At 37.6% G+C, this 14,989-nt stretch overlaps 1 protein-coding gene across 7 annotated transcripts in view; it reads right to left on the bottom strand.

Moving 5' to 3' along the window:
- wnk2 (WNK lysine deficient protein kinase 2) overlaps positions 1-14,989 on the bottom strand; it is a 189,606-nt gene that overhangs the window by 12,307 nt on the left and 162,310 nt on the right. For 5 of the 7 annotated variants that reach the window (XM_069939761.1, XM_069939760.1, XM_069939757.1 and 2 more), the window contains one exon: positions 8,546-8,644. The exons of the other annotated variants lie outside the window; for them this stretch is intronic. In XM_069939761.1, the coding sequence (XP_069795862.1) occupies positions 8,546-8,644 (99 nt within the window). The remainder of the gene's footprint in view (positions 1-8,545; positions 8,645-14,989) is intronic. 7 annotated transcript variants of the gene reach the window in all.

The following is a 14,989-nucleotide window of genomic DNA, read 5'->3' as shown; positions in this document are numbered from 1 at the left end:
GTAATGTCAATCAGATTTAGCTCGATCATGCAATACATTTTGAAAATCTGACCGATGATTAGATTTTGATGTGCCAATTTCATTTTCTGCCTCATGCCGATACGAAAGTTGCAAAATTCACCTGAAATTTTTAAATCGGTAAAATGTTCAAAATAGACATGCTAATAATGTCGATTTTTTTTGGCAAATGTTGAATTCCATTGAAGCAGACACCTTTTACCAATTATTTACCCATGATCTCAAATTCCTTTCATTACAATTTGAAAGAATTGTTACTTTATGAATTTTGCTTTTCTGCATTCAGGAGTTTGGACAATTATTCCTTTGCATATTCAATATCCATTGCGCAATCAAAATGCAAGTGAGGAAAAAAATCAATAAAAATTGTGCTGAAACGTGAATTACCTCAACTTTTTGGTAGTATTCTTGTCTGTTAGGACCAAGATTGGCATTGAATCAGGCATTTTGATTTTCAGATCACATGTTAAACTGATACCAAACCTCCTTAGATGAATACAAAATAACCCATGGCATGTTACCCTGCTCTGACTTCTAAGCACAAATAATACAGCATTATACCAATAAATTAAATACTGTGAATGTAAACACAATGTATAGAATAAGGTTCACTTTGATGGCGAGGTCAGATTATTGGACTGACTTTAAAAAAAACCAGGAACATTCTGTCAAAAACATTACATTAGAATCCATCCAACTTCCACTGGACCTTTAACCAGTAAATTGGCCGTCGATGCAGTGGAAAAGATTATTATAGAGTTCACAGCAATATTCTAAACCCAAATTTAAATATAAACAAAGCAACAAAGTTAGGAAAGACAACTGCTAATAGGAATGATATTTGTAGGCTAAAAAAAAAATTTGTTGTACTTGCTTTGCTCTTTGTTAAAACATAACTACGAAGTTGTACTTGCTTTGCTCTTTGTTAAAACATAACTACGAAGTTGCGATTAGCCAAAGCTGGGACAAGATGTTCACTACAAAAGGCACGCTCATGAGAAGGAAGCAGAAGGAGATCTAGATAGTGGTTCAACAATATTAGGCAAATCTACAATCTTTAAATATTTTCGTTACTGATGAGCAACCCCCAACTCACCAGTTGGAGAAATCTGACAAATGGAAATGAGCACAATTTCCCCACATTTTTTTTAACATTACTTCTGCTGATAACAGAGTATAGAAAGCCAGAATTCAGGAAACTTGTGTGCTCCTGCAGCCATACTAATAAGAGAGAGGGGACAGTTGGGTCTTCAAAGCAGTTCAATAGTCTCCATACACAAAGATCCATTTCTTGTCTGCACATAATAAGTGAGGAACAGTCAGCTGGTTCTCAAACCACACCAGTTCTCTCTGTAAGGGAGAATAGAAAAGTTTCCACTCCCCCAACTAGAATGACTTTCAAGGGAGGAACAAGAAGTATAATAGGTAAAGCCTTAGAAAATCTCATTGATCATTTCTCGAGGGCAACATTTAGGATGAACACACAAAAATCTGAGTTAATAAATTTATCAAGGGAAAGTCCTTCTTTCTTCTTTGGTTTGGCTTCGCGGACAAAGATTTATGGAGGGGTATGTCCATGTCTGCTGCAGGCTCACTGGTGACTGACAAGTCCAATGTGGGACAGGCAGGCACGGTTGCAGCAGTTGCAAAGGAAAATTGGTTGGTTGGGGTTGGGTTTTTCCTCCTTTGTCTTTTGTCAGTGAGGTGGGCTCTGCGGTCTTCAAAGGAGGTTGTAGCCTGCCAAACTGTGAGGCGCCGAGATGCACGGTTGGAGGCGATATCAGCCCACTGGCGGTGGTCAATGTGGCAGGCACTAAGAGATTTTTTTTTAAGCAGTCCTTGTACCTCTTCTTTGGTGCACCTCTGTCTCGGTGGCCAGTGGAGAGCTCGCCATATAACACTATCTTGGGAAGGCGATGGTCCTCCATTCTGGAGACGTGACCCGCCCAGCTATCTTAATACTGCATACAATGCAGTTAAAATATGTGGGGGGGGGGGGGGGGGCGAGGTGTCAGGGGAGGGGAGAGATGAAATTGTGGGGCTGAGAGGAAAGGGTGGGATCAGGAAGCTGAGAGGGGAGAGCACATCCACCTCACCTTTTTCTAATCTTTTGCAGAAATTATTTATTTCTCAATCGCGTATTTTCCGAAATGTGATTCATAGCAACTTTTGGACCCGCAATGCACAATACGGCTGCCATGAAACAAATTTTGTCACATGTTCATGACAGCAATCCCAATTCTGACATTGAATTTCTAACAGACTCTTATGCATAATTGGGTTGGGCGGTTATCGTTTACATATTCATTCATGTTGCATAGAAATATTTGCATTGTATGATATAATTTATAGGTAGCCTACTTTCAATTGAAGGTATCAGCATATAATGGGAAGAATCCATTTTGCATGTCTTTGTGTACAGTCAACTTTTTGGTTAAGCCTAGAGATGTTCCAAGGCATCAGATCTACAAGGACTGATTAGGGATAGTCAACATGGTTTTGTGTGTGATAAGTTGTGTTTAACCAATCTGATAAGAGTCTTTGAGGTTACCAGGAAAATTGATGAAGAAAGGCTATGGATGTTGTCTACATGGCCTTTAAGACCTTTGATAAGGTCCCACATGGTAGGTTAATCAGGAAGGTTTCAGGCGCTTGGTATTCATGGTGAGGTAGTAAATTGAATTCGCCATTGGCTCTGTGGGAAAAAGCCAGAGAGTAGTGGTGGATGATTGCTTCTTGGACTAGTAATGTGCCTCAGAGAATAGTGCTGGGACCATCGTTGTTACTCATCAACAGTATATCAATGATCTGGATGATAATGTGGTAAATTGGCACAGTGAGTTTGCAGGTGACAAAGATAGGGAGCGCTGTGGACAATGATGGATGTTTCAAAGCTTGCAGAGGGACCTGGACCAGCTGGGAAAATGGACTGAAAAATGGCAGATGGAATTTAATGCAGACAAGCATGAGATCTTGCATTTTGGATAACCAAGGATATTCACGGTAAATGGATGGGCACTGAGGAGTGTGGTAGAACAGAAGGATCTGGTAAAACAGATACATAGTTCCCTGAAAGTGGTATCACAGGTAGATAGGGTTGTAAAGAGAGCTTTTGGCACATTGGCCTTCTTAAATCAAGGTATCAAGTATAGAGTTAGGATGTTATGGTAAAGCTGTACAAGACATTGGGGAGGTCAAATTTGGAGTATTGTGTACAAATCAGAGGTCATGGGTTAAGGGTGAAAGGGGAAAAATGTAGGGTGAATATCTTCACACAGAGGGTGGTGAGAGTGTGGAATGAGGTGTCAGCTGAAGTGGTGAATGTGGGCTCAATATTAACATTTAAGAAGAATTTGGACAGGTTAGGCAGAGGAATAGTTTGGCATGGACAAGGAGGGCCTGTTTCTGAGCTGTAATGTTCTGAGCTCTTTTGCTCTGGTCATTTTTAACATTTCATAATATATACTCTAGACTGGGCCCATGGGTAAACCACAGTACAAACCAGTACAACCCAGCTGGTAGTTTGGTATAAAACCAATCCCAGAAAACTGGAACACAAAGTACAAGTGTTCCTCAACTTATGTCTATGTTCCATTCTGACCGACTGGTCGTATCTCCAAATTGAAGTATGTCAAAAATTCAGTTCGTCAAATACAATATGGCGTCCATCAAAGCCGCTCTCGCGAGAGGCTGGCCACCCATGCCATAGTTGTTATTTTCCACAGATAGGCCCCGACTTTCACCCATAAGAGCTTAATTTCTATATTTTTTCTTTTTAAAAAAAATTGGTCGTATGTACAGATGGCCTTAAGTAGCATAGGTGGTAAGCCAGGGAATACATGCATACGCGCTTGATGGTGGTCCCTGAAAAGTGGAACACTGAGTATACACCGTTGTTGGTAGTCCTTGAAAAGTGGGAGACTGAGTATACACACTTGTTGTTAGTCCCTGAAAAGTGGGAGACTGAGTATACACACTTGTTGTTAGTCCCTGAAAAGTGGGAGACTGAGTATACACACTTGTTGTTAGTCCCTGAAAAGTAGGAGACTGAGTATACACACTTGTTGTTAGTCCCTGAAAAGTGGGAGACTGAGTATTGTAAGGTAAAATATCATGAGATGGGAATGTGTAGGGAGTTACCCTGTACAGGGCAGTAACAAGAAGGGGAGGTGTCCTTGTACTCCTGTTAGGTAAAACATCATGAGATGGGAATGTACAGGGCTGTAACAAGATGTGAATGCATCCTTGTACTTACAAGATAAGAGAGACATTGATGGATTGAGAGGCAGGAAGCTAGCAGGGAAAGGATAGCAACAGTTTTAGTCATTGGACAAGTAATGATATGATGATGTTCTAAGCACATATCCAAGGGTATAAAAAATCACCATTTTGCTGATAACGGCAGAATGCATTCTCCGACTAACATGTTTAGTCGCAAGTGTTACAATCCGGTAATAAAGAACAAAGAACCCTGATTTCGACTCAGCCTGGTGTTTGTCTCACTCATTCATGAACAAAGCAGACCTAACAGTATACACACTTGTTGGTAGTCCCTGAAAAGTGGAACACTGAGTATACACACTTGTTGTTAGTCCCTGAAAAGTGGGACACAAAGTATATGCGCTTGTTGGTAGTGCATGAAAACTCGTTAAACTAACTTCAAGAAAATATTTCAAATATTTAATTTTGCACAAATATGCAAACTCCTCTGGTAAATACAATTGTGCAACTCTGGAAAATAATTTAAAAAATTTACCTGCACCAGTCATTTATTTTCCAATTGTTGTCTCAGGAAGCAAATTGGGTTAGAGCTAAGATTGTGATTGCACTCACACCCAGAGTGCTTTGGTGCACCAAAGTGATGCATAACAATATATGCACCAGATTCAATTTCCAGTACCTCTTGGACTTCACCTCATGAGTCAGGAAATCTGACATTGTACACAAACAAATGGAAAACTCTACCACATTTACTGCCAGGACACTTGTGAAACTATGCAAGAAAAAAGGTGGAATAATTCAATAGGCCAATCAGAATCTGTAAGTGGAAAGACAGAGCAGAGTTAGCATTTCAGGTTTTAACATAAATTTGTAAAACATGTAACATTAATACTGCCACCATTTCACTGGATGCGCCTGAGCAGAAAGCTCCCAGCATATCTAGTTTGAGTTTAATTTCTTGCATAGAATCACAAAGATAGAGCATGGAGCTAAACCCTTCATCCCACTGAGTCCACCAACAATCGATTTACATAATCTTATATTAATCCTATTTTCTTTCATTCTTACATTCTCATCAACTCCCTCCCATAACTATGTACTTTGCTTCAGCTTCTATAGATCCTCCTTCATATACAAAGTCAGGAGAATCATGTTGCACTGTTCAGTTCTGTTCCTTTCTCACTTTAGATGTTTAAAAATCAGATGGTAAAATAAAGTGTTCTTAAATCAATTAATTTTTTTCTCAATTAACAGTGTACAAATGCATTAGTACATTTGTTATTGGCACCATAGAATTTCTATTACTTGGTGATATTGTAAAAGTTGGAATTTTTAGATTACATTCTGCATGCAGTCATGATCAAAATACTACTTGTCAACAAGGATTTGCCATGAAGATCCTAATTCACAAACACATACCGTTAAAAGCATCTACTAAATCCGAGATTAATGAGCAAAATATTGATTTCTCCAAAATTAATAATAATTCACAAACACATACCGTTAAAAGCATTTACTAAATCCGAGATTAATGAGCAAAATATTGATTTCTCCAAAATTAATAATAATTCACAAACACATACCGTTAAAAGCATCTACTAAATCCGAGATTAATGAGCAAAATATTGATTTCTCCAAAATTAATAATAATTCACAAACACATACCGTTAAAAGCATCTACTAAATCCGAGATTAATGAGCAAAATATTGATTTCTCCAAAATTAATAATAATTCACAAACACATACCGTTAAAAGCATCTACTAAATCCGAGATTAATGAGCAAAATATTGATTTCTCCAAAATTAATAATAATTCACAAACACATACCGTTAAAAGCATTTACTAAATCCGAGATTAATGAGCAAAATATTGATTTCTCCAAAATTAATAATAATTCATAAACACATACCGTTAAAAGCATCTACTAAATCCGAGATTAATGAGCAAAATATTGATTTCTCCAAAATTAATAATAATTCATAAACACATACCGTTAAAAGCATCTACTAAATCCGAGATTAATGAGCAAAATATTGATTTCTCCAAAATTAATAATAATTCACAAACACATACCGTTAAAAGCATTTACTAAATCCGAGATTAATGAGCAAAATATTGATTTCTCCAAAATTAATAATAATTCACAAACACATACCGTTAAAAGCATTTACTAAATCCAAGAGATTAATGAGCAAAATATTGATTTCTCCAAAATTAATAATAATTCATAAACACATACCGTTAAAAGCATCTACTAAATCCGAGAGATTAATGAGCAAAATATTGATTTCTCCAAAATTAATAATAATTCATAAACACATACCGTTAAAAGCATCTACTAAATCCGAGAGATTAATGAGCAAAATATTGATTTCTCCAAAATTAATAATAATTCATAAACACATACCGTTAAAAGCATCTACTAAATCCGAGATTAATGAGCAAAATATTGATTTCTCCAAAATTAATAATAATTCATAAACACATACCATTAAAAGCATTTACTAAATCCAAGAGATTAATGAGCAAAATATTGATTTCTCCAAAATTAATAATGCCAAAATTTTAACTGGGCATTTCTTCAAAATAAAAATAATTGTCACTATATAATTTTTTTTTTTTTTTTTTTTTTTTTTTTTTTTGGTCACTATATAATTTCAATGGCCTTCAGGACCTGAGAGGACAATATACCTTTATACATCCAAAACCCATACAGAAATACAATCTTGAAAAAGTTAAATAATTAAAAAATATATATTCTAATTCAGAAAACTAAATAAATTGTGACTCACACATGGGGTATAAAACTGTGTGCTCAGAGTGCTATTTAAATCTTGTACAATAACTGGAAAAGTATCAATGAGTAAATTATAGAAAGTAACTTATTATATTTTGAATGCAAGAATATTGCTTGATAAACACATGATACTACTTGACAAATTAAAATTTACCATTCAATCGAGACTTTATGCATTAATTCATAACTGAAAATGAATTAGAACACGTCAAGCTGCTTTTGGTCTTGAGATGCTTCCTTTTAAGTGGCTTGTGAAAAGTGATCTTAAAATTTTACACCAATTTCTAAAATGGATGTCAACAAAAAGTTCAATGTGCAGTCAGCAAAGTTGTTGAAGTGCAAGTGCAAAGTGTGCAATAAAATTAACACGTGCTATGCAGCACCACTTTATCTGTGAATAATATTTCAGGATGTGACTGCTTCCTGACCTGCAAATTGGTGTTCAGCTAGTCATCTCTAACCATAACTGTCATATACCTGGCCAAGTCCTTGAATACTAGTGATGCTGTTCCAAATTCCTTGCTTTCAAGCACTGAGAGCACAAAGTTTTGTTCAAAAGTAAAGTCATCTTAAAAATTAAAGTGAATTTTCAGGAGAAACAGTGCTTTTTTTCTTTAAAAGTCAAAGTGGTCTTTAAACAAAACATTTTATAAATATTACGGCAATTTTCACAATAGCATAACTGGATCAATTCTAGTGCTCCAGCCAGGATTTTCATGATAAAGTATCATCTTTTCATAAATAATCATAACTCATAACACACTAATTTAAGCATCCTAAATATATTTTACTTAACAATTTATAAACTATTAGGAAAATGATGGCATGGTTACAAGTATGATAAATGAATAGAAAATATTTAAATTAATGAGCTGCATAAAGCTATTGAAAACCATGTTAGGAAATTTTATTGAACACTAACTGGAGCACTGGTGTTTCAAAATTTTTCACATGCAGACATCTCAAAGATACAACAGTGTAAAAATATTTAACAGTCCTTTAAGAGGAGTTGTCGCCTCCAGTGACCTTCCTAGTGATACACAGCTAAGTATCCAGCTTGTTACATGCAAGTCTTCATTGTCGAAACATGTGTGAAAGAGACCAGTCTTCTATAGGAGCTCTGAGTTCTCCATTTTTTGGTGAAATAAGATGCTAGGGGAGTAGACTTGTATATTTGTAATATTTTGGGGGAAAACTGAAAAGGCTATTTAAAAACAAATTACACTTAAATACAAAAGCTTTGGTACACTCAATAAATTTTCATATAAATGTTATAGCATTTTAAGCACAGAAGATGAGCTCTTCCACATATGCCTTTAGTATTTAGTGATGAGTCAAAAGCAGTGCACTAAAGCATTTGTATATGAAATGAAAATGTGCATGATAACCAATAGATTTTAAAAATGGGCTTAAAATAAAAAAGCAGGCTTCCTGCAGAATATAAAATGGACCAAGACAGCAAGAGAAGATGGATGATTAGTTCAAATACAAAAGAACAAATACAAACAGATGGACAAAGACACAGGCCCACTGAGGAATCTGGTACGAGGTTTGCTATTAGATTTATAGGTCACTCTCTCAGACGTTTGGTGGAAAACCGTCCAGCCTGCAAATGAATATAAAGGGGAAAAAAAACAAGACACTAGTAAAGTATTTGTAGTAGTGACTCAAAATTGTAAATAATTTAGCTGGGTGGATATAACATCTACAGTTTTTTTAACTACTAAATACAAGAAAAAACTTCATAGTTAAAAATGAAATTGATCATGTGCAAATAGATGTAATGGGGTGGGGAAGGGGAAAGCAGATTTAACTTTTACAATAACAAAGCATTAAAAAAAACAACAAAAAATTATGACCAAGAACTTACTGAACACAAATAGCTTCGTTTGGTCATCTGCTATGAGTACTTCACATTTAACAATCGTAATCTACCACACCAGAATATAAGCAATGCTTATAACATGAAAAAAAACCCTAAATTTCCTTTTGGTGAACTTGTAAACACCACCAATGTTATTTCCTGAAATCATTTTTAAATATTTTGAACTAAATTTTCCAATAAGGACACTGAGAATTCATCATCATTATTGCACCATGAGATAGCAACTTGAGCAATTCCACACGTGGTTTATTACAGAAATTCCAAGTTTGATTCCATGCTTCTCCATAGGTTGCATTCTTTTTCCACATTCCTATCCCCTTTTCATGCAACATTTTAAACATGTGTACAGTAATATTAATATCATAGATATTAAATGCTAGCTTGTCACACAAAGCTGTCAAAGGCTATATGGACTTTCTGGGATGGAGCTGCAGGGCGACCAATTACCATGTGGAGGGGGTCACCAAGATCGATCCTCTGCCTCTTGGTCAGATAAATGCTGAGCAAAAGGAAAGGACAGAGAGAGGAGGAGGCCGCAGACAAATTGTTAACAAGCTAACTTTGCTGCAATCTAGCCTAACATTTAGATTTAATTTGGATGCTTTGGAGATCAGAAAAGCCACAAAACAAATGCAAAACTTCCATCAGGAAAAATATGCATTTAATAGTCTTTTGCAAGTAAATAATGACATTATTACAAACTACCTTATCAGAATCTGCAAACATTAAGAATTAATAAATTAATAATTTGGACAAAATTTGAGTTATTATAAAACCAGAATATTTATTGGCAAATTTATAACTTTAAAAATTGATCACATCACTTCATGAGTCTTACTATAACTAGCAGTTACCCTGCTAATTACTTTTCCCAATACTACCCACTAGTTTCTGTCATGAAGAGAGAAACAGATAAACATCATCTGGTAATGGCACTCAAAACTGTTAAAAGTGGCCAGGGGCAGTTCAGACTGATTATTTTCTGCACAGCATCTCGCTGCTGCCTTGCAAGTCCAGTAAGAACACAAGAAACACGATCAAATCATTTGATCTTTTAAACCAGGACTGCAATTCATGATCACTAGTAATCCCATACTTTCTTGCTGATCTCCAAAAGTTGATTTCCTCAATTGAAAAATTCAATGCTGTCCAATATTAGAAACTTCTTGTACTCAACCTTGTAAATTTTTGAGCTATATGGTACCTTGAAATTCCATATCCAATACAATGCATTGCTAAATGACTTGTGTTAAAACATTTTTTTGGAGACATTAGCTTGATTCAGCTTTTAACATTGTTCCCCACATTCAGGAAAAGGATCAGGCAAATCAATTATTACTCATGGTTGCTTAGCTCAAATTCAGATAACATGGGAAATCAGATCAAGTAAATTTCCATGGTGCTTGGAAACCATGCCAAATTTTCAGTAGTGGTTGCAATATTTTACCAGTTTGTAAAACAGTATAGTAAATGCAATGGTTATTTTGCTGTACTACTAAAACAGGGACCTTGAGAAGTGACTTAGGAACAGGTTGAAATCAGACCAATAGAGGTTGAGGAATTTATAATCAACTCAATATGCCTGGATAAAAGTGCGACTATCAGCTGTACTGGATCCTTGAAAAAGCCCAGGTGATTTTAAGGAAATCCTCATTCCTAAATGAGATTCCAGCCAATGAGCAAGGCATCAACCTTTAAGATGCCCTAATAGTATGAGTTTATCAAGTTAATCGGACCACAGAAGTATTAGATTCAGAAATAAAAGCAAATCCACTTTTCCTATCTCTTATTTGAGGACTTGCATCAAAATGGAAGGAGCTGTGCCACAGGTTGATCGATGAAGAGATGCATAAATGTGGCTAATTTCTCATCACATTCCTGCTCAATTCTTGTGCTACTAATGGAAGAGTGTTACCAGAGGTGGCAGCACAAGTGGCATGAAATTGGGAAGCAGAAGCTCTGAATTTAACTACCAAGAATCCTCAGTACATCAGTGACAATTAAATTTTTGATCAATGGCAGTGCTTCCATACCTGATGAGTCTGTGCTCTTTAATGTTAAGTCTGTCTTTGGCTTGGCTTCGCGGACGAAGATTTATGGAGGGGGTAAAAAGTCCACGTCAGCTGCAGGCTCGTTTGTGGCTGACCAGTCCGATGCGGGACAGGCAGACACGATTGCAGCGGTTGCAAGGGAAAATTGGTTGGTTGGGGTTGGGTGTTGGGTTTTTCCTCCTTTGCCTTTTGTCAGTGAGGTGGGCTCTGCGGTCTTCTTCAAAGGAGGCTGCTGCCCGCCAAACTGTGAGGCGCCAAGATGCACGGTTTGAGGCGTTATCAGCCCACTGGCGGTGGTCAATGGGGCAGGCACCAAGAGATTTCTTTAGGCAGTCCTTGTACCTTTTCTTTGGTGCACCTCTGTCACGGTGGCCAGTGGAGAGCTCGCCATATAATACCATCTGAAAGAAGTACAACAAATGCTCTGGCGGAGGACTTCAATATTAGACAGTCTCATTTTTGTCAGTGTAGAGCGGGAGGTTGAACAGGAATCTTATTGAGGGCTATAAAATCATGAGGGGCATAAACAAGGTGGATAGTGTCAAGCGGTTTCCGAGAAAAGGAGGGCAGAACAAAAGGTGAGGGGATGAGATTTAGAAGGGATGTGTGAGGACAGATTTTCAGAGGGTGCGGTGATTACAACCACTGGGCTGTCGGTGACTGCATGTGCCTGTCCACACTCCTGCACTGCCTACTGCAGGGGGAAACCCATTGTACCTGCAGAGAGGTAATCTGGGAGACTGGCTCCACCTACTCCCTGCCAATCACCGGCCCCACATAAAGGCTTGCGCTGGCCCTTGGGCGGGAGCAGAGCACCCAGAGCCAGAAAGGATATTGAACCTTGTGTGCATGTTTTAAGCTAATTAAAGCCTGTAGCACAGCCTCTCATTGTTTGCGCTGGTTGGTTCACACTGCAGCGCACCACAGAGGGTGGTGGGCATATGGAACAATCTGCCAGACAAAGTAGTAGAGGCAGGTATGTTACTTTCCTTTAAGAAATACTTGGATAACTACAGTGATGGGAGAGGAGAAAGGTGTGAGCCTACTGCTATAATGGGGATAAAGAATGAGGGCACATTCTTTGGCATGGTAATGCTGGTCCTGTGGGCCTCTTTCAGTGCTGCCAGACAACAACTCTGTAATTGTTAGTGACATTCTGAACCAACATGAAAGAAAACCTCACAACCTTGTCCTACTCAATCTACTTGCTCTAGATATACTTTTGTCAATGAATATCATTTAGGAGACACAACTACACAGTCCTTGTACGGAAAAATATCTGCATCTTACCAAAATTACTTTTTGAAGTGCTGTGTCACTGATCTGGTATAAATAGTTCACATATAGGATTGACCTGATTATTGAAAGCTACACAACTATAACCTCATGTACTTTGCACCCCACCATAACTACCAAATTGGGAGATGAACTCCAATTCAGTATGGTGTAGAACAGCATTCCAAGATGGGCATCACCTCAACCACAAAAGTACTTGACATGCAGCACACCAATGATCCCACACAACAAATCAGGTCAAAGCTCTTCAATGTTATCATATTAAAGGAAGCAACAGCCCCATCACAGTTTTGTTATCCTCAATGAGGTCAAACGCAGTGTGCAAGTGCAAAAGCAAAAACAGCCAGTGGAGGTCAATAATTCGCCTTCATCTTCTCTCAAGACTACAGAAGCCAGCCAATTTGATTAATCTTAAGCAGCAGCAAGAAGCACCCAAAACAGCACAAAGACCTTGAAAAGACCCAAGCTGTACTGCTGAAGACCTAAACTCCAGAACAAATATAATTTGAGCCAAGCTAACCCAGAATAATAATGCAACCATTCCTGCGAAGTGGAATATGATCCATATTATGCTTTGCCTGCATATAGAGCAGAAGAAAAATTGAATTTAACCAAATATTGAACAATCAATCCATTCTCAATGGGATGAAAGGAGCCAAATTTACTGCCTAAGCAGTGCCTACTCAGTGCTTGATCACCACATGTTCCACAAGGAATGTTCAACTCTGGATTTATGATACATGTGGAAATATATGTGTAAATAAGGAATGAAATGTTTAAATGTACAGAATTTGATTTTCAGAAATAAATATTTAGCTCTTCCCCGCTATCCATCACCTTTTTTTCTTGCTCTTATTTAAAAAATTGTTCTGATTGGAAGCATAATAAATGTTAAAAAAAAAGTCATGTGTAATTATATCAAAATTATTCACTGCTGTTTTGGTGCAATAATGCAAAGATTGCAGAAAAAGTTAGATACGTCAGGACAGCAACATTTAAAAAAAAAATACCAGTTTCTATTTCACTAAACACATCATTCATAGACGGTTCAATTCCAAGATTAAGAAAACATTTCTCAAAGTTCCACAAAGTCAAGAGATTGCTGGGTACGGAGCCAGTCAAGTGGAAAGAACAAGAAACCAAAATGGCATTTATTTGAGGGCAAAAACAGATATGCCTCAAAAGAATAATACTGGTTGCACCAATCACAATCTGCACAATGACTTTGCATTAAGCCAAAACCGGACCGCTGCTGCTGAACAGTTGAGTTGAGGCATCTGCACATGTACAATTCTCCAGATTACTGTCAACATTAGAGCAGCAGTGTGGCCCACTAACAATTGCTGCACATAACTCCAGCGACCTGGATTAAATTCTGACTTCCAATGGTGTACGGAGTTTGGACGTGCGCGCTTCACATTACACACACCACCATTTCCACCACCACCTCACTAAACACCCCAAAAGACTAACAGATTCACAGGTTAATTCAGAACAGTAAATTGACTTCATTCATAAGTGAATAGTAAATCTGCACAGTTGAGGGCATGTGGGGAGAACAAAACGGGATTCATGTCAGATGTGTCTGATGGTTGGCATTAATTTACTGGGTTGAAGAACATGTTTTCATGCTGAATGATTAAGATCCCACCCTTCCAATGGCATTATTGGGCAGCTGGACAGTAAACAAATAGCTGCCCAAGCTAGAATAATTACATAAGTGGTTGTTGGACAAGGTCACAACTCCACTCATTCAGTTCACTTTCTCAACAAGTTCTTGTAGAACAATCCAGCCTGTCCCACTCCCCTGCTCTTAGTTTCTCTCATTACATCTTTAAACTCTGACAGTTTTCATCACTATTGCAGGGTGTGCTCCAGATCTTGACAGCTCCCTATCCAAGTTTCCCTTGCATGCTTCATCTTTTGCCAATAATATTGGCCAGAGAACTACAGTATCTGATAATGACACCTGGTTAACAACTAGAGGCCATTTAAGATCATCATTATATTGTTCACCTCCAAAGCTCTTCAACCTCTTCTCCCTAAATAAAAGCATCAGATTCTCCAGTCTAACCTTCATTCATCAATGGAGCCAAATTTACATCACTGACAGAAAATGAATCAATTAGAAAAATTCTATCCGTGAATAATCTCAGCTGCTGCATCCAGAACTACCTTTCAATTGCGCTTATTTGATGGTTTCACCATTTTCACTACCAGTGTTCCACCAGCAAGTCTATTTTATGCGCACAACGTGCATGCCGCCCGTGTCCCCCTCATTAGTTATGGGTTCAGATAGTTCCCAACTTCCGAACTCCACAAGTTATTACATCTACCCGCACATACGACCCAATTAAAAAAATCTTTATTACAACTACTGTACAAGTACATATTTTGCATTAAAGTACTGTATACAGTGGTTCCCCACTTCCTGCAGCAGCCTGACATCCCCGTTCCCTGCACAGCCCAAGCTCCCTGGACTTTATTATTTACTAGAAGTTCATATGCTAAGTATCTTTATTAAAGGTACTATGCTGTACTCATGTTGGCATTCTTCATTAAAAGTTCATTTGTTGATGTTTTTTTAAAATTGCTTGAAGACCTCATTAAAGTACGTGGGGTGATGCAAATTCAACTTGCATTCAATCTGAGTTACGACCAATCCTTTGGTCCCAATTATGATAGTAGGTCGGGAACTATCTGTATGCATTTTCCCATT

Source organism: Narcine bancroftii, chromosome 5 (genome assembly GCF_036971445.1).
Source record: "Narcine bancroftii isolate sNarBan1 chromosome 5, sNarBan1.hap1, whole genome shotgun sequence".
Lineage (NCBI taxonomy): Eukaryota > Metazoa > Chordata > Chondrichthyes > Torpediniformes > Narcinidae > Narcine > Narcine bancroftii.
This window is presented reverse-complemented; position numbering and strand designations above follow the sequence as displayed.